The sequence below is a fragment of the Epinephelus moara genome, chromosome 16, assembly GCF_006386435.1.
Source record: "Epinephelus moara isolate mb chromosome 16, YSFRI_EMoa_1.0, whole genome shotgun sequence".
NCBI classification, from domain to species: Eukaryota; Metazoa; Chordata; class Actinopteri; order Perciformes; family Serranidae; genus Epinephelus; species Epinephelus moara.
In genome coordinates, this window is record NC_065521.1 from 31,917,743 (window position 1) to 31,938,120 (window position 20,378).

Consider the following 20,378-nt stretch of genomic DNA (forward strand, 5'->3'; position numbering starts at 1 on the left):
GGAGCTGAATTATCCACAGAGTTCTCTTCCTCTCCAAAACAAATGAACCAGGAGATTTAAACCAGTAAAAACACTGAATAAAGCAGATTCACTTTAAAAATCAGTGTTTTTCCAATGCGGTTTGGCTCATCGCATAAGGGCTGCTAACTACAGTAGCTAACAGGGAGGGGCTTTTAGCTATATAGGCCAACGCAAAACATGAAGTGTCTGGTTTGTCCGTTCTGGGACTGTAGGATCATGGCGGTGCAATATGGTGCACTCCATAAATGAGGACCCACTCACAGATTTGCGTTTCATAGGATAGCGAAGGCAGCAGCATGGTGGTTAGCACTGTTGCCTCACAGTAAGAAATCCTCGTTCGAAATCCAGGGTTGGGGGACCTCTGTGTGGAGTTTGCATGTTCTCTCTGTGTCACCGTGGGTTTTCTGTGGTTACCTTCTGCGGCTTCCTCCCACAGTCCAAAGACATGCGAGTTAGGTTAATTGGTGACTCTAAATTGTCCGTAGGTGTGAATGTGAGTGTGAATGGTTGTCTGTCTCTATGTGTCAGCCCTGTAATAGTCTGGCGACCTGTCCAGGGTGTACCCTGCCTCTCACCCAATGTCAGCTGGGATAGGCTCCAGCCCCTCCTGCGACCTCCAACAGGATAAGCGATTATGGAAATGAATGAATAGGATAGCGAAGGCATGACCCGCCCTACCCTGCCTTATTTTGCCTCTGATTGGCTTACATTGACATTCTTACCCTCACCCTAACCAATCCCACTCCTCTTGCCTAACCTAACCCTCTCAAGCAACAAAGGCAAAGAGTATTAACCAGTAAGAGGCAAAGTAGGGCGGGTCATGGCTTCGCTATCCTAGGAAACGCAAACTCACAACCCACTCCTTATATAAACAGCTCGTTCTGAGGTAATAAAAACACGACAATTCTTATTTTCAGGTGATTACACACTAAAGAAAACATACTTATTATATTATATTCCATTTCTGCCAATATATCCCCCTAAATCCAACACACTTGATCTTTAATATAACAGCAAAAACATCTGCATCATTTCCTGTGGTGTAGCTCCCACAGAAATACTGTAAGTAATGGGTTGGTTTGTTTTCACATGATATTAAAAGTAATACTTTCTTTCTTTACTTAACTGCCCTCCCCTTTTAGCTGGGAAATATAGGGTTTATTTATCTGCACTGTCACTCTTGCGGGCTTCAATTTATCTGTATGCAGAGCCAAACCTTGTCCCCTCACCTAGACCAAACAGAAATGCTGTTTTCATTCTTAAGCTCAGTTTCTGATAGAGCCGGAGCCGAGCTAATAACACGGAGGGGTCACGCTGACCTCGCCTCAGCCTGGGGGGTCATTCAGAAAAGCGTGCACGCCGCTGAGCTAGCTGTGCTACAGTGGCAAAATGAGGGTAGATTGCTTCTGTCTGGGCGTCGGAGATGCTATCTCTGAGGCAGCGTTTCCGTGGTGATTGGAGAGGTGACTGTCCTCTCTTTTCTTTCCGCTGCTCTTGAATGGAAAGTTAAGAGACCAAAGGCAGGGGCTGAAATGACGCGTGAGAGCACGCCTCTGAACAACGGCATAAATGGGACGAAGGAATTTGACGGAGCAGACGCAGGAAAACAGATGAAAGGGAATAGCACTGTGCATTAATTCCCCTGTTAAGGCTTTGCTCTCTCACCACCACCATCAGCATTCACTCCCCTCTCGACACTCAGTTCCCTAAATTGCCTCCCCACTCATCCACCTTTCTGCTGTGCTCTCCACCTCGCCTCTCCAGCCCTTTCTCTCTCACTCTGTCTGTCTCCTGTGGGATGTGAAGGGGGCTCTTAGGCTGCTCTTTATTTGCATGTGCTGTAGAGGATTAGAGGCTGAAGAGTCTCAGACTGGCACAGTTAAGAGTCTGCTTTGTGTGTGTGTGTGTGTGTGTGTGTGTGTGTGTGTGTGTGTATACCTAAACCGTGTGTCTATTCTATTAGATCTCAGTCTTCAGCAGAAGAATACTCACACAGGCCACTTGTCCTTATCTCTCTGTGTGACACCCTCCCATGTCAGCATCAGAGACAGCATCTCCATTCTCTTAATTCTCTGTCATGTTCATTATCACACATCATTAGTGGAACATTTTTAGGGAGGTAATCTACTTATGAGTTCTAATTTATTGTGCACATTACAGGGTTTTCACAGGCTTTCCTTCCCCTTTGTTCATTACTTCACTCTGTCTTTGTCAGATCTTCCCCCTGAGGGGTCCAGTGGAAGGAGGCACCCTGCTGACAGTACAGGGCAGGAACCTGGGCCGGAGGGCTGGAGCTGTGAAGGTGTCCATCGGAGATGTGCCGTGCATTCTCCAGCCGGAGCTCTACACTGTCTCTGTAGAGTAAGTACTATAACATATGGCTGAATTATGATTCACAAATTTGCATGTAGAAGCTTATGTTAATTGTTCCCAAAGAGTTTGCTGAAGCATAGCAGTGTGCAGCACTTTTTCCCCCTTGTGCTCATTTGATTACATTTTACATCATCCTCATTGTCAGAGTGACAAGATGGAAGAAATACAACAATGTCCCGATACATTAACATCATTTATATTTGAAAAAAAAAAACTGCTGGAATGAGCAGTTGTGCTACAATTAGGACTGGTGAGATGATGGCTAACAATTACCTGTTGTCATGGTAACCCGACATGCTCTCAGGCAGGTGAGTGAGAGTCAGGTCGACGGCAGTGCAGACATGAAGTTCAAGTGTTGGAAAGATTTGTCACATTTTAATAAAGCTTAAAGAAATCCGCGCATGTACATCAGAGCTCTGAACAAAGACTGAAACCAGACCTGAAACTCAGATCAGACAGAACAGTGACAGCTACCTGACACATCACATCTAAAAGACAGAGGAAGCTAGCTGTCCCACACTGGACGGCCTTACCTAGTGGGGAAAGCGTGGAAAAAACAAAGGGGTGCCAAGTAGTGGCAAAAATTTGACTTCCTCTAATACAGGTTTTATAGTATATTTAAAGGTATACTATGGGATATTGTCTGTTACTGTTTGTAAACACTTATGACAGCAAAAGTGAAAGCCAACCCCAAATTCACTTGCTGTTTGTATTTCAGTCAGGACCACTTTAGTCAAAGAAAACTTTATTTCCATTTGCAGTATTATATTTGGTAGTATGGCTCTGTTCTGGGGCCCCTCTGCCTTTCCTCGGCCTACGCACAAAGCCTCTTCCATGAGCCTACGTGGAAAGCCTTAAAGAGAGCACACCTCTCTGCCCTTCTATGCGCAAACTAGGAAAGCCTAAGGCAGAGAGAGCACACCTTTCTGCCCTTCCATGTGCAAACTAGGAAAGCCCAAGGCAGAGAGAGCACACCTCTCTGCCCTTCCATGCGCCTACATGGAAAGCCCAAGGCAGGAGCTGGGGTGGAGGCGGGTTGCAAAGCGGCTTGCAGAGGAAGCAGCAGCAGTAGGCAGGCCAGAGCAGTTTAAATAGAGCGCCCTGAGTGAGCTTCCCTAATTGGTTGCATAGAAAGGAATCATGTGATCTATCAGCTGACTCCCTTCCATCAATCAGCTGCTCCATCAGTTGATTGGGCTGTTTGACACCAGCTGATGTAGCTGGGATGTGAGCTGAGCTTGACATCATGTCCTGCCTGAACTAACGCTATGCTCAATTTTTTCTGCACTGTGTCAGCGATTTTCATAGCTTCCTCTTGGATCTTGGATGCGCTCTGCTCATGGTCTGGCTAAGGTATCACTACCTTAATATAAAGTCCCAACCTTAGGTGTGCGCCGTTCCCAGAAACGTCTCGAATACAGCCGAGGTCAGAGTCTCTGTAGACAAATACAACGCCACACACTTCTAGTGGGTCATAAGTGATGACTGAGAGAAATTACTTCTGTGTGAGTCTTTACATTATTTTTTAGGAAAATCCTGCATGGTATGTCTTTAAGAAAACCCTTGCATGTACTTCACAGGCCTGAACACAGACTGAAACCAGCCCTGAAACTCAGATCAGACAGTACAGTGAGAGCTACGTGACATATTATATTTAATAGACAGAGAAAGCAAGCTGTCCGACACTGGACGGCCTTATCTTCAGGGAAAAGCATGGGAAAAAATGAAGCGCTGCCATGCATTAAAGAAGTGTGGGACCCACTGCAAGAATTTGAATACCAACACGCACTTTGTGGGCTACACACCCAGAAACATCCCGAACAGAGAAAATAAGAAAATACAGGCAGAGGGCAGAGTCTCTGCAGAAAAATACACCACCACACGCTTCTGGCGGGTCATAGGTGATGACTGAGAGGGATTACGTCTATATGAGAATGTAAATTGTTTTTTAGAGAAACCTTTACACATTTTTACGACTGTGAGTTTAAAAAATTAGAAAATCAAAATAAAATTAAAATAAGATACTTAATTATAGCTGCTGCGCAGCGATGGGTCGGGTCCGGGCATTTTTAGGCAATTCTGAGCAACCTCTGGAACCTAAGACGGTCATCTACCGCTCTGAGCTAATTGGCAAGTAGCAACTCAACAGTGGCTTCACAAATTGAGTAAGCCATTCACTGTTGTGTAGGAAAGCAGCCATCCGTGCATGGAAAGGCAGATTTGAAACCACTGTAAAAAATTCAGTTATTAAGACAAAAATCTGAAAATACACATATTGCATCTAGACAGCATGAAGATGTCGGTAATTTGTTTGTAACAATGATTGATTTGCTCCATAAGTGAAAAACTGATGTTTAAAATTGCCATTTTTACATTGACTTTTTTTTAGATAAAATTCTGAAATTTGCCACACATCATCTACCATGACTCTAGAATTTTGTCTTTTTTTCATGAACATTGAAGATTTATTTAGCAAGAATTTGCATGTATATGTTTACAGTACCGTTTACAGTCAAACATTTTGATGCAATGTAGGCTCAATTTTTCATAAATCAAAAATCTGAGAAACATAGTTTTTGTAGGACAGTCTGAAGATGCTCTGTAGCAAGTTTGGTGTCAATTGAGCAAAAATTGTGGGAGGAGATAGGTTTAAGAAGTTTTACAGTTTTTGAAAAAAACAGAGTGATGAACTTCATAATTTTTAATAGGCTTAAATGTACAAAAGTTTCTTCAGTATTGGGGCTACAGTTTGATGAAAGTTGTGAAGTTGTAGTTGGACCTTTGTGCAAAGTTTGGTGAGTTTTCACCCATGGGAAGTATGATTTCCTCAGAAGAAGAATTCACCCATGGGAAGTATGATTTCCTCAGAAGAAGAAATAAGAAAGAAGAAGAATACCTAGGATTACAATAGTGTCCTGGCAGCTTAGCTGCCCGGACCCTGATAAACTGCTTTAAGAAACAACCATCATAGCAAAATGTTAACTTACTTCTTGCGGGCCATCCTTCCTGAATAGATCGCAAGTGACTCACGAATATGTCAAGTTTGTAAAAACACACTTTATTTTGAAGTACAGTGAATTTCCAGCACAGAGCTTTCATTTTGAAGTGTCGTTTCCTGCTGTAGAGTGAATGACTAACAGACAGCACTTGACAGAGACAGCTAACTCAACAACATGGCTGAACACAAGTATGACACTGAATAGATAAAGATGTGTGAACCTTGAACTATTGACTAAGGAGAAATCTGGACCCTGTGGCCAGACCAGCTGGGAACCGCTGGTGTAAATGATGTCATCTGGAAAAAAAGAAACAGATTATTATCATTTCAGGATAGTTACAGTTTGGTTACAGTTAGCTGACTTTAAACATCTTCTGAAGTCGACAGAGCACGTGAGGGAATCTGTGTCTCTCTCCTTCCTCTGATAGTGTGTGAAACTTTAAATCAGGATGGCAAACATGAACTGAATTAATTGTTTCATTTATTAAAACTGTAGGCAGACCATTACAGTCAATACTTCAAGCTGGAGGGGTTTTTTTGTTATTATTTTTTGGAATTCTCAAATTTTATTCTATTTTGCCAAATTATCTATGAACCATATAGATACAGCTGGAAACATGAAAAAAAATGTTGGCAAAATTGTGATTGTTTAAGCTACTAAAACTGAAATAACAACTAAATTAGTACATTAAAAAAATGAATAAAACACTGCATAGGCGGAATTGGGTGCTTTTTGACTGGGTTCCCTCAGAACTAGGTATATTTATAGAGCACTAATTAAAACAGATTAGGAACAAATTGGTCAGCAAAGTCATGAAAAGATGGAATGATACAATAAAAAGCACCTGTGAGATCTGATAGGAAGTGTACCTCTGGGTCTGTGGGTACCTCAGTCGGTAGGATGCATGAGTAACTAGACTTCCTCTCATAGGTCATTAGCCTCCGACATGTCCAGCAGTCTTGAGAACAGAACATCGACCATGCATGGTTTAGTTTTCATGAATTCATGGAGCTAATTTTCACAAATATTATTATGCAGCACGCTTCTCATTTTAAATGACTCCATCGCCATCCCTCCGTAGCTCAGGGACCATCACACTGTCACCATGGAGACAGCAGGACCTCGCTTTGACACCGGCATAACAGAGCTCAGTGGAAGTCAGTAACTCTACAGTTACATCCAAAGTTCCATTCAGTATCTGTAATGTTCCTTGAATGGAACTGTTTATCTGGTCTCGCTCCACTGAAGCCGTTCATTGTATTAGGACCAGTTCGAGGGTGACCTGCGGGTCTTACCTGTCACTCCAGCCGCCTGACACATTCCCCGAAACCGCACATCTCGAAAACAGCGAATCGAATTTCACTCCGGGGGTGTTCTCATCTGGTGTCGTCATTCCTCATTGGCTCTGGAGGCTGGTTGTTATGACAGCGGTGCATATCCTCGTTGCTGGAAGTGGCACTGACAAATCATAACATGTCAGTGCATCTGACAGTGTCAGCACATTTGACTTGCACAAACACACCTATGTCTTTACATGTCTATCCTTGTGGGGACCTCCTGTTGATTTGATTAGATATGATCCCATTGCATCCCCTTAACTTAAAACCTTTACCTTTTACCTTAACATGTAATCACATCGTATTAGAACCCTTGTTTTGGGGAAAAAAAAAAAACCTAACCTATTCATGCCATATCCCTAAAGTCTCTTACTGACTGTAACCCTGTTTGCAAAAAGTATCCTCATTCAGAAGATCTAAACTCAAACTGCAAAATTTCTATACACACACACTCACCAGCACACACACACACCGACACATGTGACCTCATTTAGCGGAGCTGTTGAGACAGGTGTCTGCTCGTGTGCAGAGAGGTGAAAGTTCACAGCTGTGTGCCACAAGGAAAATGTGCAGCACTGGAGAGACTGTGCTCCACTCGCTCGGTGTCAACATTTTAATTAATGGCACAGTCAGTCTAGGCACACCTCATTTACTGGAGTACTTCTTGGCTCAGGTCCTCCATGCTGCCCTCTCTATCATTTTCATATGAGCCTTGAGTGGCCTTCGCCCCGTCTCTTAAGCTGCGCTGCAGACAACAACCACATCCCAACACTCACAGGCTTGATTGTTGATGATCATCATCATCCACTCAGGGGAAATGATCAGAGACATCTCCAAAACTAGACAAAATAGCACCCTCTGAAACCCATAATGTCTCCACAGCGGGGCGGTGCTGGAATGCGAAGCAGGGGTCAACTCGGGCTCTGTCTGCTCAGTGAGTCTGCGTGTCCTTTGACTGGGATCACACTGCATCAACATCACACACACATACACACACACCAGGGCACCTACAGGTCTGCAAATCCCTTAAAAAGCAAGGAATTCAGGTTCTTTAAGAAGGCCTAATTAAAAGCCTTAAATTTCAGTCTTGTATGTTTTTGTGTCTGACAGCAGGCTGTTGGGAGACGTCACACACGTATAAACTGAGCCCAAGTCAGTTTATATGACAATAACTCAGCCCCATCAGACCTTTAGTAAGCACTGTCACTACGGCTTCTTAGTGTAGTTATAGGGAGTTAATCACCTCATAACAGACAAGTGTCAGATTTAGCAGAAACTTTTCAATTGGTCAAGCCATCTGTCCATTTTGTGACACTTAGCCGGGCCTAGGTCCCATTAATTTAAGTAGTTATATCACTAGGAGTTATTGTTTGAACAATAAAATTGAAAAAATGAAGCATCTATTTTGATATTTGATTAATTATTATGACTTTTGGACATCAGAAGACAAACATCACCTTGGACTCCTCTGACATTTATAGATCAAATTTTTAATCTGGACAATAATTAAATCATTAAATCAATCGTTAGTTTCAGCCCTAGCTGCATGGAGGAAAGGACGAAAAAAGTGACATAAAGATAAACTAGAAATGTTCGCTCAGTAAAGTGCAGGTATCTACCAGGTGGCCAGGCGGTCGCCCAGCTGATTGCAGCCATTTTAGTCATTTCTGTTCCAGCAGATGGAGCGTGGCGTGTTTCAGAAGCATCCCTGAAGCTCATAAAAATACACGCCTCATCTTTTTTTTACAGAGCTGCAGAACAGATCGAGTTTCCTTGTCAACAGGCACTTTAGGCTATGTTAAATATACATAGCTATGATGCAGTTATGACGATGAAAGTACTTCTAATGACTAAAACACAGCCGCAAATCTTTGATCTATGTTGTTCATAACTGGAGCTTTAACAGTTTTAAATGTGTTTGTAGGCTATAGCACCGAAAGAGTAGGAAATTATAACAATAAACACAATTAAAAAAGACCAAAAAAGAAATGATTTCACTACACAGCCTATTTACTTAGGGTGGTAGCACAAATATCAAGGAAAAACAACCAAATCTACTAAATCAGGCAGGCAAAATGCTCCAGCTGTGGTATGACGCCATGCAGCATACGCAACAAAACCAGTTCGCAGCCACACTGTGGTGAAGCTACTCCCGGTAGAAATATGTCTCCCAGCTCCCTTACAGTCAAGATGGTGGTGAAGATAACAAAAACCTAATTTCATCTCGTATTGTCATAGATTTTAATAATAACTAGATACCAGATGCCAAGATGGCGCCTATTCAGTCCTGTGGAGTTGATCACATGGTGCATTCTCCAGAAACATTTACCAGCTTCAGGGTTTATTTCCATGGTATGCGGCTCAATGAATATGTGCAGTAGTGTTTCTCCCGCTGGCCCCACTGTGAGTTCCCACTCTCCTTATGGACTTTACATTGTGATGACGTCACAGATTTTTGAAATGCTTTTCTGGATTTGAGGAAAGTTTTACAAATATAAAACCACCATGACTCAAAAAAAAGAGATAACTGATGCTGTTTGCATTTCAAGGTGTCCTGTCAACAGTTTTACAGACATGTCTTTTACCGCGGTGGTCTACTGGGAAAATGCTTTATGGCCCGCAAGGGATTTTTTTTTGCAATAACGCGAGTGACCACTGGGACAAATTTGCTGCAACTTTAGTGTATCATAAAAAATTGGTTATAGAATTAATCTGCAGATGCTCTGGGCAAAACTTTTCTATGGATGTCAGTTCTTGAGCCACGATGAAGGCCAAAATGTGTCCTGTAACAGACTAGGTAAGGTCTGAACTGATTTCCGCAAAACTTGCACCCCCCACTGGACAGTTAAGAGGAGTAAGAGTCGGCAGTAAATGACGAACTATAAAAACGGTGTATCATTGCAATCCATGCATGTGCTTATAAAATAACAGATTAAATGCGAACAGACAGATACACAAACTCACACATGCACACACAACCAACCTCATGATCCCCTCCAGGCTTACAGCTTGCAGAGATAATAACTCTAAGGCCATATCGTCCCTACTGGGTTTTATATTTTGGCCGCTATGATTGTGAAGCAGATATTAAACTGAATTCTGTGAGGTATTAAAAATGTCTTTAAAAGTCTTAAATTTAACATAACCCTGCAGAAACCCCGTCACACCCAGAGTCTGTGTACTGTTTACACAAGCTGATGTCATCACACCTTATATCTGCCGATAAGCCTCTGTCTGTACTCTACAAGATATACTGTTTTTATGTTTGTCTCCCTTCTCACAGAATAATCCTCAACATCATGCTTCAATAGCAGATATCATACACTGTGATGTATTCTTTTGATAAGAGTTTGATTCTCAGCCCGAACTCAGTGAGGCCCCGGAGCGATCCTACAAGTTCAGGCTGATTCATTCTCCAATTTCTTTTATTTCCCTCAGGCTTGAATCTGTGAACAGTCGCGTTTCATTTCATTTTTTCTTTCTTCCTCTAAATCAGAGCATGTGAAATGATGCATTTTCCTTAAACAGGTGCGCCTCTGCCCTCGTGACACATTACTGACAGGAGTGTAATTTAAGTGTAATGACTTTCTTTACCTGATGCTCCTGTAATTAATGAGCACAAATTTAGACCTGGCTATCAACAGATGGCTCGTACTGCAGGTTATGCGAGAATATCTTTAACAGCTATTCAGGCTTAGAAAGAAAGTCCGTGTTTTAATTGGTCTCATTAAATGCTGCAGTGGTTCGAGGTCTGGTTAAAACATTACGTTCGTTTGATTAGTATAAAGCCTGACATTTAAAAACACACTCAGATACAAGTTTCTGAGTCAGCCGTGGCCTCAGACCTGACAGCCTGACCCCAGCTGAGCCCCAATCTGTCCAGCCCAGCCTTGTCTCACCGCTTGTCCTGCCAGGTCCTCCTACATAAAACACAGCTCCTCCGCTCATGTAAATTCCCGGCGATCCCTCCGTCAATCATCCGATCACTTGCTGAGAATTTATAACCACTGTAGCACCAGGCACCTGACTAAATAAACCGACAGGGTGTCAAGCCGGAGGGGGATCATGTGAGGCGATAAAGGTCGCCCCCCCTCGGTATATTTATCCCAGTGAGGCCCCAGAACAGTAGATCCCTGTGCCTCGGTACACCACCGTGTCATTAATATGAGACGTCCCTGTAGAGCGTGCACTGATGACACAGGGCTTAATCACAGCCAGGAGGGGAGAGAACAAGCCTCAGCAGCCTCTTAATCTCCTCTGTGGTTAGACACATCTGGTCTGAGGAGCTTTGAACCTTACATCTTCTAATATCTGATATCTCGAGGCCTTTATTAGATTCCATATGTAAATGCAGTATGGTCTGATGAATTGGTTCATAAGCACCATTCTCCAAGATTAATTACGTGCCTTTGTTTAGCTGTCATGATCAAGATCTCTTTCTTCATCCTCATATTGGTTCCCCTCACTTGAAATGTGAGGATTTTTTATTAAATTGAAATTATATGCTTCTCTTTAGTGTTCTTATCCATTACTATCAGTTTTGTTTTATTAACTGATGTCTGATTAAAATGTTTTGACAAGCCAAACAAGGAGGTCACACTCTATTTTTTTTTCTAATCCCCCAGGCTGGTGTGTGTCACAGGGCACTCTGCACATGACAGGGCTGATATTGTCCAAGTGGATGTGGATCATGGAATGGGGACGTCGAAGGAGAGCTTCTCATACTTAGTGAGTATTCTACAGTTATATATGCTGATCCCTCCGCTCTGTCCGACGCTCCCTCCACATTCTTCTTCTTCTACGCTCTCTTGTTCCTTGTTCCCCACTGGGAGAGCCTTCCCAAGTGTGTCAGTTGAGTGTTAACAGATGCGTTTTATGACTCAGAGGAATGCGAGTGTGTGGGAATCTTCAAACGTTCATCTGAGCTGCAACTAAGCACCATTGTCATGTTGCACTCGCTGCCAGCAAAAACAAATATGGCGATTGTTGGAATGTCCCTTTGCTCTGAATTCATCACTGGCCGAGGAGAGCTAGCCAGCATTGTGTTAATTGACCCCGACCCACACAGTCTCCCTTTGGATTTGGAATATTCAGCCATTGGAAATACCCATGTAAGCCCTTTGTTTCTTTTGTTTATAGACAAAGAGTTTTTCATAATTCAGTGCTGGAACAGCTTATCATTTCAGCAGCTTCTAAGAGCAGCTCTGCCTGTGAGTCATCCCGCAGAGAAATTACCCCCGATCTTGAAGCCCCTCTTGATTCACGAGGATGAAGAAAATCCAGATCAACAAACATTACGACGTGCTGTTGTGGGAACTCCTCTCGGGTTCCCTTATCCAAGTCTGAGATGCTCTGAGTGTGAGAGAGGTTTTCACCGATGGGTGTTGAAGGGAAGATGTGGGAGAAAGGGAAAACAGTTTTGGAGACAGGATGTGTGCCTCTTCTGCATCTCCTTCCTCAAAACCTTTAGACGGAAACATCTGCCTCCTTACGCCCACTCTGACACACAAACGCACAATAGGTCTCCTCCATCCGTGCACACTGAGGAAGTGAATCCTGTCAGTGAGGATAAGAGGTTTCCCTGGAGGCGAGGTTCATGGCGGGGATAGAAAGTTTGGAGGGAGCGGGAATGCTGATGCTGGTAGCTGCAGAGCTGGACAGCGATATTCATCTTCGCCCCAGGAACATTTGTGTGTATGTGCACGTGTATACAGGTTTGCATGTGCATTTGTGTGACAGTGTGTGCAGTTTTTCATGTGTATGCATGAACATTATTGCCTCTTAGTATAGCTGTCCTGCAAGCTTGAGCCCAAAGGCCTGTTGGCTTCAGCAGCACTTTAACATATTGCAGCGTGGGCTGTCTTCACAGTTTTCTTCACTAATTTACTGTTGTAGTCAGCAGCTGTCTCGGCCAATCTCTAAAGACAAGATATGTGAACCTCAAAGCATGAGGAGAGATTTTTCATTTGGTGTCAAGGCAAGCATCATAGAGCACAAAACACAGTTTGAGTAAGCTTGTCATTCCCAGTGACAGACACTGTCAGATGTCAAGTGATACACTTGATTCGTTGTTTAGTCATGTGTTGTATCATCTCGTCTGTATTCAGGTCCCAAAGCTGCTGTCTATGGAGCCGACGAAGGGCTCTCGTGCTGGAGGGACTGTGGTCGTCATCAGGGGGGAACACCTGGACATTGGCTCTCAGGTCAGAGTCGTGGTCAACAACACGCTGGAGTGTACCATCATAGAGTGAGTACTGCTTGTTTTAAATTGCTTTTAGCTAGAATCGCTTTTAAGTGTTTGAGGCAGGTCTGGGTCAAGTCTCACGTCTGTCAGAGTCTCTTAATACTGAGCCTGAAATAACACAGCACTATCATGCAGTAAAGTGCTGTAAATGCATCGACCTAATGATTCAATATAATAATTTATAATTGATAGTTTTTGAAGACTTTTATGTGGTTAGCATTGTCGCCTCACAGCAAGAGGGTTCCTGGTTTGAACTCAGGTTGGGGGGTTCAAACCCCATGTTTGGGGAGCCCCTCTGTGCGGAGTTTGCATGTTCTCCCTGTGTCAGCATGACTTTTCTCTGGGTACTCCGGCTTCCTCCCACAGTCCAAAGACATACAGGTTAATTGGTGACTCTAAATTGTCCGTAGGTGTGAATGTGAGTGTGAATGGTTGTCTGTCTCTATGTGTCAGCCCTGCGATAGTCTGGGTATACCCCGCCTCTCGCCCAGTGTCAGCTGGGGTAGGCTCCAGCCCCCCGTGACCTCAAACAGGATAAGCGGTTAAGGAGAATGAATGATTTTACCAGGTCAGAACTTGAGACTTGAAAGTTTTTTTGCTTTCAGATCTGAAGAAGGTTAATTATCACCTTAGTTAAAGGGACAGTTCAATCCCTGACCAAAAATCATGTATTTCCTCCTATCTGTAGTACTGTTTGACAATCTAGATTGTTTTGGTGTAAGATGCCAAGAGTTGGAAATATCGGCCATAAAGATGTCTGCCTTCTTTTGAGTATAATGGAACTAGATGGCACTCAGCTTGTGGTGCTCAAAGCATAAAAAAAAAAATGCATTTGAAAAACACAACACTAATGTGTCTTTCCAGAAATCATGACCCAGTTACTCAAGATAACCCACAGACCTTGTTGTGAGCAGTTTCATGTAGGAACTATTTTCTTTCTACCAAACTACACCTGACAACCACTGTGCAGAAAGAACCGGCATCTACTGCTAACTCATCTAACACTGAGGTGAAACAAAAGTTTAGCTAGCTAACGTTACAGCTCAGCTGAGGAGGACGCCATTAACATTAGCGTCACGCACTGTTGCAAGCCCGAGCCTTTCATCCATGAGTAGATGCACACCTCCTTCTGTGTGGTGATACGGTTGGCGGGTGCAGTTCAGTAGACAAAAAATTCTTACATGAACCTGCTCACAACAAGGTCTGTGGATTATCTCAAGTAACCGGGTCATTATTTCTGGAAAGAGACATTATTTTTTTGTGCTTTGAACAACATTGTCTGAGTGCCATTTAGTTCCATTATATTCAAGAGAAGGCAGACATTTCTACGTCCAATATCTACAACACTGGGCAACTCACAGCAAAACAATCTAGATTGATAAATAGCACTATCAGGTACGAGGAAATATATGTATTTTTGATTTTTAAGCCCAAGTCATGTTTTAAGTTTAAAGTCAGCAGCTGTGCTTGTAGCTATAGTTATGTAAAATGCAAATTTTGAAATATCTGCCAAACTGTAATAAACATAACTTTGATTCTAAGTGGAAACATTTTTGAGGTTTGGGCACTTGTAGACATCACAAGATTTTCAGTCACGATGTTTACCTCATTTTTTATTTTTTATTTTATTTTAGGAAAACAGATGAAACCATTGAGTGCACCATGCCTCCAGCACTGCAGGCACACACAGACCCAGTGGCAGTGTGTGTGGAGTTTGAAAACCTTCCCTGTCAAAATCCAGAGCTTAGCACCACCTACACCTACGAGAAGAACCCCATCATCAGCTTCATCCACCCCACAAAGAGCTACCTCAGGTAGGTAGAGTGCTACACACATCACATGCATTAAAACCAAGATGTCTTAAACTTCTCAAGCTGGAGGACTCTGCGGTTCCCCTCCCAGAGTCACTGACATAAGCCATTACTGTAATGTCGTCCTGATGTGCTGCATTTTCTCCCTATTGTGTTCTAAATAGCTCAGCATGTGTGTGACAGCGTAGCGGCATGTCTTTGATGACATGTGTGCGGATTTGCACTGCAGTCGACCTGTTTTGCATTATTATCTGGTCCCCTGTTTCTCTCTTGTTTTGGTGCAGTGTCCCAAACGTATTTGCATACCAGTATGAATCTGACACTTTTTTTTTTGTCGTGGCTGAGCTGTGACTCTCTGTCCGTGTGTGTGTTTGTGTCACAGTGGTGGCAGGACCATCACAGTGACAGGACAGGGTTTTGATCTGGTGCAGAGCGTCACCATGGAGGTCCTGGACATTGGAGAAAAAGTGAGTAATCAACTGTATTTTTTCCTTTTTTGGTTGACAAATCTCTTTCAACCATATAATTAAACATGGATTTATTGGCATCAAGCGGTGAGGGTGCAAAACTGACACTTTGTGTGCTGGTGTGAACTCCTGGTTAATATTCCTTCAGTGTTTTTAGCAGGAGCTGAATAATCTGCAGAGGCCTCTTATTCTCCAAAACAAACAGACAAGTGATTTAAATCGGTAAAATCCCTCAATAAAGCAGTTTCATTTTAAATAAATCAGTTGTTTTCCAACACTGCTCCCTCGCCGTGGCACAGCTAACTACAGTTGTCGACACGAAAACACCAATTTTGCCTGTTCTGGGCTACTGTAGAAATATGGCGGTGCAACATGGCGGATTCTGTGGACAAGGACCCGCTCCTTATGTAGATAAACACAGCTCATTCTGGGTAACGAAAACATAACGATTCTTATTTTCAGGTAATTATACACAAATAAAATAAACCCAATATTTATTTAATTTCTGCCATTATGTCCTACTAAATCCTACACACTGGACCTTTAGGAAAACAAAATGGAAAAAATAATGTTTTTAATGTGTCATTCAGGCATCACACTTGTAGCAACAGAAAACACTTGAAGTATTACGCTGACATTTTGGGGAAAATACATATTTGCTTTCTTGCAGGGAGTTAGATGAGAAGATAGATACCAATCTGTTGGTTAAAGAAGTCCTATTATGCCCATTTTTGGGGTCGTATTTGTAATATTGGGGTCTACTGGAATAGATTTAGCTGTTTTATTGTTCAGAAAAACACATTAGTTTTCTTATACTGCCCATTGCTGCAGCACCTCTGTCTGAAACTCTATGTTTGGGCTTATGTCCCACCTCCCCTGCAGCCCAGTCTGCTCTGATTGGTCAGCTCAGTCAGTCTGTTGTGATTGGTGCAACACTTGTGTGTTGGAAATGTCATGCCCCTTACCTGAACTGTATTTCACCTCCTGAGGCTACATGAGAGGCTAAAAAGACCACTGTGGCTAAGCCAACAAGGCCGTAGCAGCTGTTTAGCTTAGCTTAGCATAAGGACTGAAAACATCTGGTCTGGCTCTGTCCAGAGTAAACAATGGTAAACAAAGATGTCACAGATATTGGCCAAGAAACAGCCATGGAAATAACTCCCAAAACAAGGTATGATATGTTAACAGTAGTTAACGAGCTTCGGCGGTAAGAAAGCAAATACGCATATTTCCCAAAATGTCACACTAGTCCTTTAGAAAGATGCAGACATGGACAGTTTAAGGTGAATTAAGTTGCATGTAGATCATGTCATTAACCATCTGAAAGGTGAAGGTATGAAATTTAAAGCCACTTTGTCTCCTCTGGTCCTCCTTCAGCGTTGCACAGTGGTCTCCCCCTTCACCATCACCTGCCCATCCCCGCCGTCCAGCCAGTCCCAGCAGACCTCAGTGCAGTTCATCCTGAATGGACTCCTCTACACAGGTGACAGCCCCTCCACTTTTGATAGCGAGGGAGAGGAAGAGGAGGGGGAGCCTCAGAAAAGTCACTTCCTGTTGGAATATGTGGAGGACCCTCAGTTTTTCACCGCCAACAAGGAGAAGCTGATAAAACACCACCCAGGAGAGCCGCTGACGCTCATCATCACGGTGAGTGACTGCTGGGACAGGAAGTTCAGATTTGGGTTTCAGTGTTACATTGTTTTTGTTATAAGTCCAGGAAATGTTTGTTTTTGAGTCAGTGTTGTCCACCTCTGATTGGATGGGCTGTTTTATTCACACTATAAATTGTGTGGTTTAATACAACTGTGTAGCAACAGTCTGCAATATCACCAGGGTCGTACTATAAATGAAACAAGAATTTAATTTGCATCTCAATCTTAATCCTTTTGAGTTACTTAAAGGTGTGTAGGTTACTGTTTGTAAACAGTATTGCCAGTGCAAATGAAAGTGAAAGCCAACCCCAGCTTTGTCTGCTTGGCATCCTCTTGGATGCCTGCTGCTTAGGTTCTGGCGTCTGGTCACTACCTTTTTATGAATTCCCGACCTCACCTGCGTGCTGTGCCCGGGAAAGACATGAACACAGCAAAATAAGAAGATTATTCAGACAGAAAGCAGAGTGTCTGCAGATAAATATACTGCCACACACCTCTAGTGGGTCATGGGTGATGACTGAGAGGGATTACATTTAAACGAGTCTATGCATTGTTTTTCTAACAGCATAGAATATCTTTAGCTATTTAGGTTAGCGTTAGCGTTACAATTTTGAATAACAGAGGTTATAAATAAACTAATATTTAAAAATTGAACCCCAAAAATATAGTCTAAGAATTCAAATTCACAGAAAGATAACATACAGTAATTTCTATTAATGCCTTAGTATTTCTGTGTACATTACAGTGGCAATGCTGATCTTTGGCAGGTAATGTTTACGATGTTTACCATTCTAGTTTAGCATGCTAACATTTGCTAACTTTCATTAATCACAAATAACAGTTGAGGCTGGTGGGAATGTCATTAGTTTTGAAAGTATTTTGCCAGAAACCAAGTGACAAAAAAAAAGGGCTAAAAAATAAAGCCAACGCAGAAGTTCCAAAAACTGCAGTTCCTCTAGTGGCCATTTGGGGCTGGCTCCAGAAGCTGGTCAATCCCCATAGACCCCCATGTTAAAGTGTCCAACTTAACAGCAGAAATAAACATGTTTACAGCCTGGTACAGAAGCGGTTTTGGTTTCTAAAGCAAATTTATTGACTGTAAATTTATATAGGACTCACCTGTTACCATTTTATGAAGGCTTAAAGTCACGCATATTTAAGCAGTGAGCGCAGAGGCTTTCTGTGAGGCTTCACCACAGTCTATGAGTTCTATGAGATCCATCCCTCACTCCTCGAAACATGGTCACCTCTGGCCCCCAAAAAATGGCAAATGCCGAAATGTCAGGCTCGAGGCTTTAAAGCCACAAACTGACCTGATGATGGTGTTAGATGAAAAATCAGGGATCACTTAAGTTATTATAATTAATCTTGAGGTGAACAAGAACGTCTGCACCAAATGTCATGGCAATCCATTGAATAGTTCAGACATTTAACTGAAAAAAAATATGTTGACCTCATGGTGGCACCAATTAAAAGATCAGGGGATCACCAAACAAGGATAAATCCTCTGTGGACCGTGAGTGTCTGCACACTACTGAACCACTATTCAGTGGTTCAGTAGTGTGGACCAAAGAGGCAGAGCAGCTGACATCGCCACCCCTAGAGCCATGCTGCTAACTGTAATCAGACAAAAACACTGATTAGACTCCTTCTTTTTAATGTAGTCAAACCTCAAGATGCTATCAGCAGAAAACACTGACTATTGACAATCTCAGCTTTCAAAACACCACATTTAAACTCTACATGGAACAAGCGATGGTATTCTCTACGGGTTTCTTGTTTTTTTGCCTCCAAAAGCAACACAGCTGTAAACTGAATGCACCCACTGTGAACAACAGACAAGGCTGAGTGTTCCTTTATTCATATTCACATAAACCAGAGGCACATAAAGCACATCAAAGGCCCCGTCCGCTGAGACGTGTTGATTTCAGTTGGGGGTCTGGTGGAGGGGGAGGGTGCAGTGGCAGCTCAGTGGGAGGTCCCATGTTCCCGTGGTCTGGCTGATCTAAGCACCTGTCTGCATGAATTCGTCACCCGAAAGAGCTGCTGGCTATGACACCGTACAACATTCACATGCTAACAGCACAGACAGGGAAGTTTGAACACGATGCAGCTTCCTCTCGATGTGTTTGTGAGCGTCAGGATGAGGCCCCTGCAGGAACCAATGCCTCAGCCAGGGCGACTCGTCTGTTGTTTCCTGTTTTCTTTAGGAAGGTGGATTCCACTTGTGGCAGACCTGAAGGGGGGGAGAGAGGCTGGAGGGAGAATGTGTGTGTTTATTTAATAGGGCGCTTGTTAGTCAGCCAGATCCTATATTAAGGACCTGAGCTGGAATGTGGGTGGATTTTGTTTGCTTTCATCCTGTTTTGGCCATCAGAATTCACTGTTTTGGTCCAGTGAGTTTGAGTGTGTCGCACTATATATATGATGTCTACAGTTTTACATTATGCTCAAACATATTTTGTTTGATAGTTTGATTTAAGTCTGTATGTGTATCACTAATGTGTATGCATGTGTTTGTGAGTGCGTGTTGTGTCTGTGTTAGGAAGCATTTGTTGACAGAGACCCAGGGGGTGGCATCCTGCAGTAGGGACAGGACAGGGCCCTAAGGGTGTAATCAAAGCAAGGAAGCACACTGGGGATAAACACACACACATACGAACGCACGCACACACACACACACACATACACACACGCAAGCTTCCTCACTTGTCACTCTTACATTAAAGGAAAGAAAAATTGCAGCTTCATACAAATTGGGGGTTATTTTCGTATTGTTTGGCATCATTCCTATACATTAATAATAACACAGTGCATACCAAGTCAACTGCAGATGTCTAGGAATGCTGCAGCGTCGCTAAAAATAAGCTTGACAGGGCAAGAAACAAGAGCAGTCAGATTATTATACAGGTTTTAAACAAACCCCCAGGACAGCTTAATTTATTTAAAGCGAAAACAAAGGCACATGGCATTATTATCCAAATTGTCTGTTTGAAACATCCGTCAGAGTTTACAGATCGACTTCCTGGTTCATTTTGTCCTCTCTGACTGTTTATGCACTTCTGTTTCTCACATTTTCGGACTGTTGTTGCATTCCCTAATCTCAGCAATCACTTTGGGAAGTACAATCATGACCAGACCTTTAAAAACAGGAGCCAAGTTTCAACCTGAATTTTCTCCAACACCAATATGTGAGTGTCCCTTGAGTTAAACATTTAGTCAACAAACTGAGCAGTCCCATAGCCTCATGCTCTGTAAATCAAAGCTGTAGTTGGTAACTTTTAAAAAAAATATTTTTTGTCATATTTGCTGAAACTGTCACTATATTCACACAGCACTAAATTAAAAAAATCATACTCCTCTGCCTCCTCTTAGTGCTGTGATGGCATTACTGCGTGTGAACACAAACAACCAGTCAGAGCCGAGGAGTCTCTAACGCAGCTGTCAATCATGTCATCACTGCTGGTGAACTGC

General features: G+C 42.8%; 1 protein-coding gene across 1 annotated transcript in view; it reads left to right on the top strand.

Moving 5' to 3' along the window:
* The window catches only part of plxnd1 (plexin D1), a 111,441-nt gene that overhangs the window by 49,039 nt on the left and 42,024 nt on the right, over positions 1 to 20,378 (top strand). The window contains exons 13-18 of the mRNA XM_050065752.1: positions 2,237 to 2,382; positions 11,356 to 11,458; positions 12,838 to 12,977; positions 14,609 to 14,788; positions 15,168 to 15,252; positions 16,630 to 16,899. Coding sequence (XP_049921709.1) covers positions 2,237 to 2,382; positions 11,356 to 11,458; positions 12,838 to 12,977; positions 14,609 to 14,788; positions 15,168 to 15,252; positions 16,630 to 16,899 — 924 coding nt within the window. The remainder of the gene's footprint in view (positions 1 to 2,236; positions 2,383 to 11,355; positions 11,459 to 12,837; positions 12,978 to 14,608; positions 14,789 to 15,167; positions 15,253 to 16,629; positions 16,900 to 20,378) is intronic.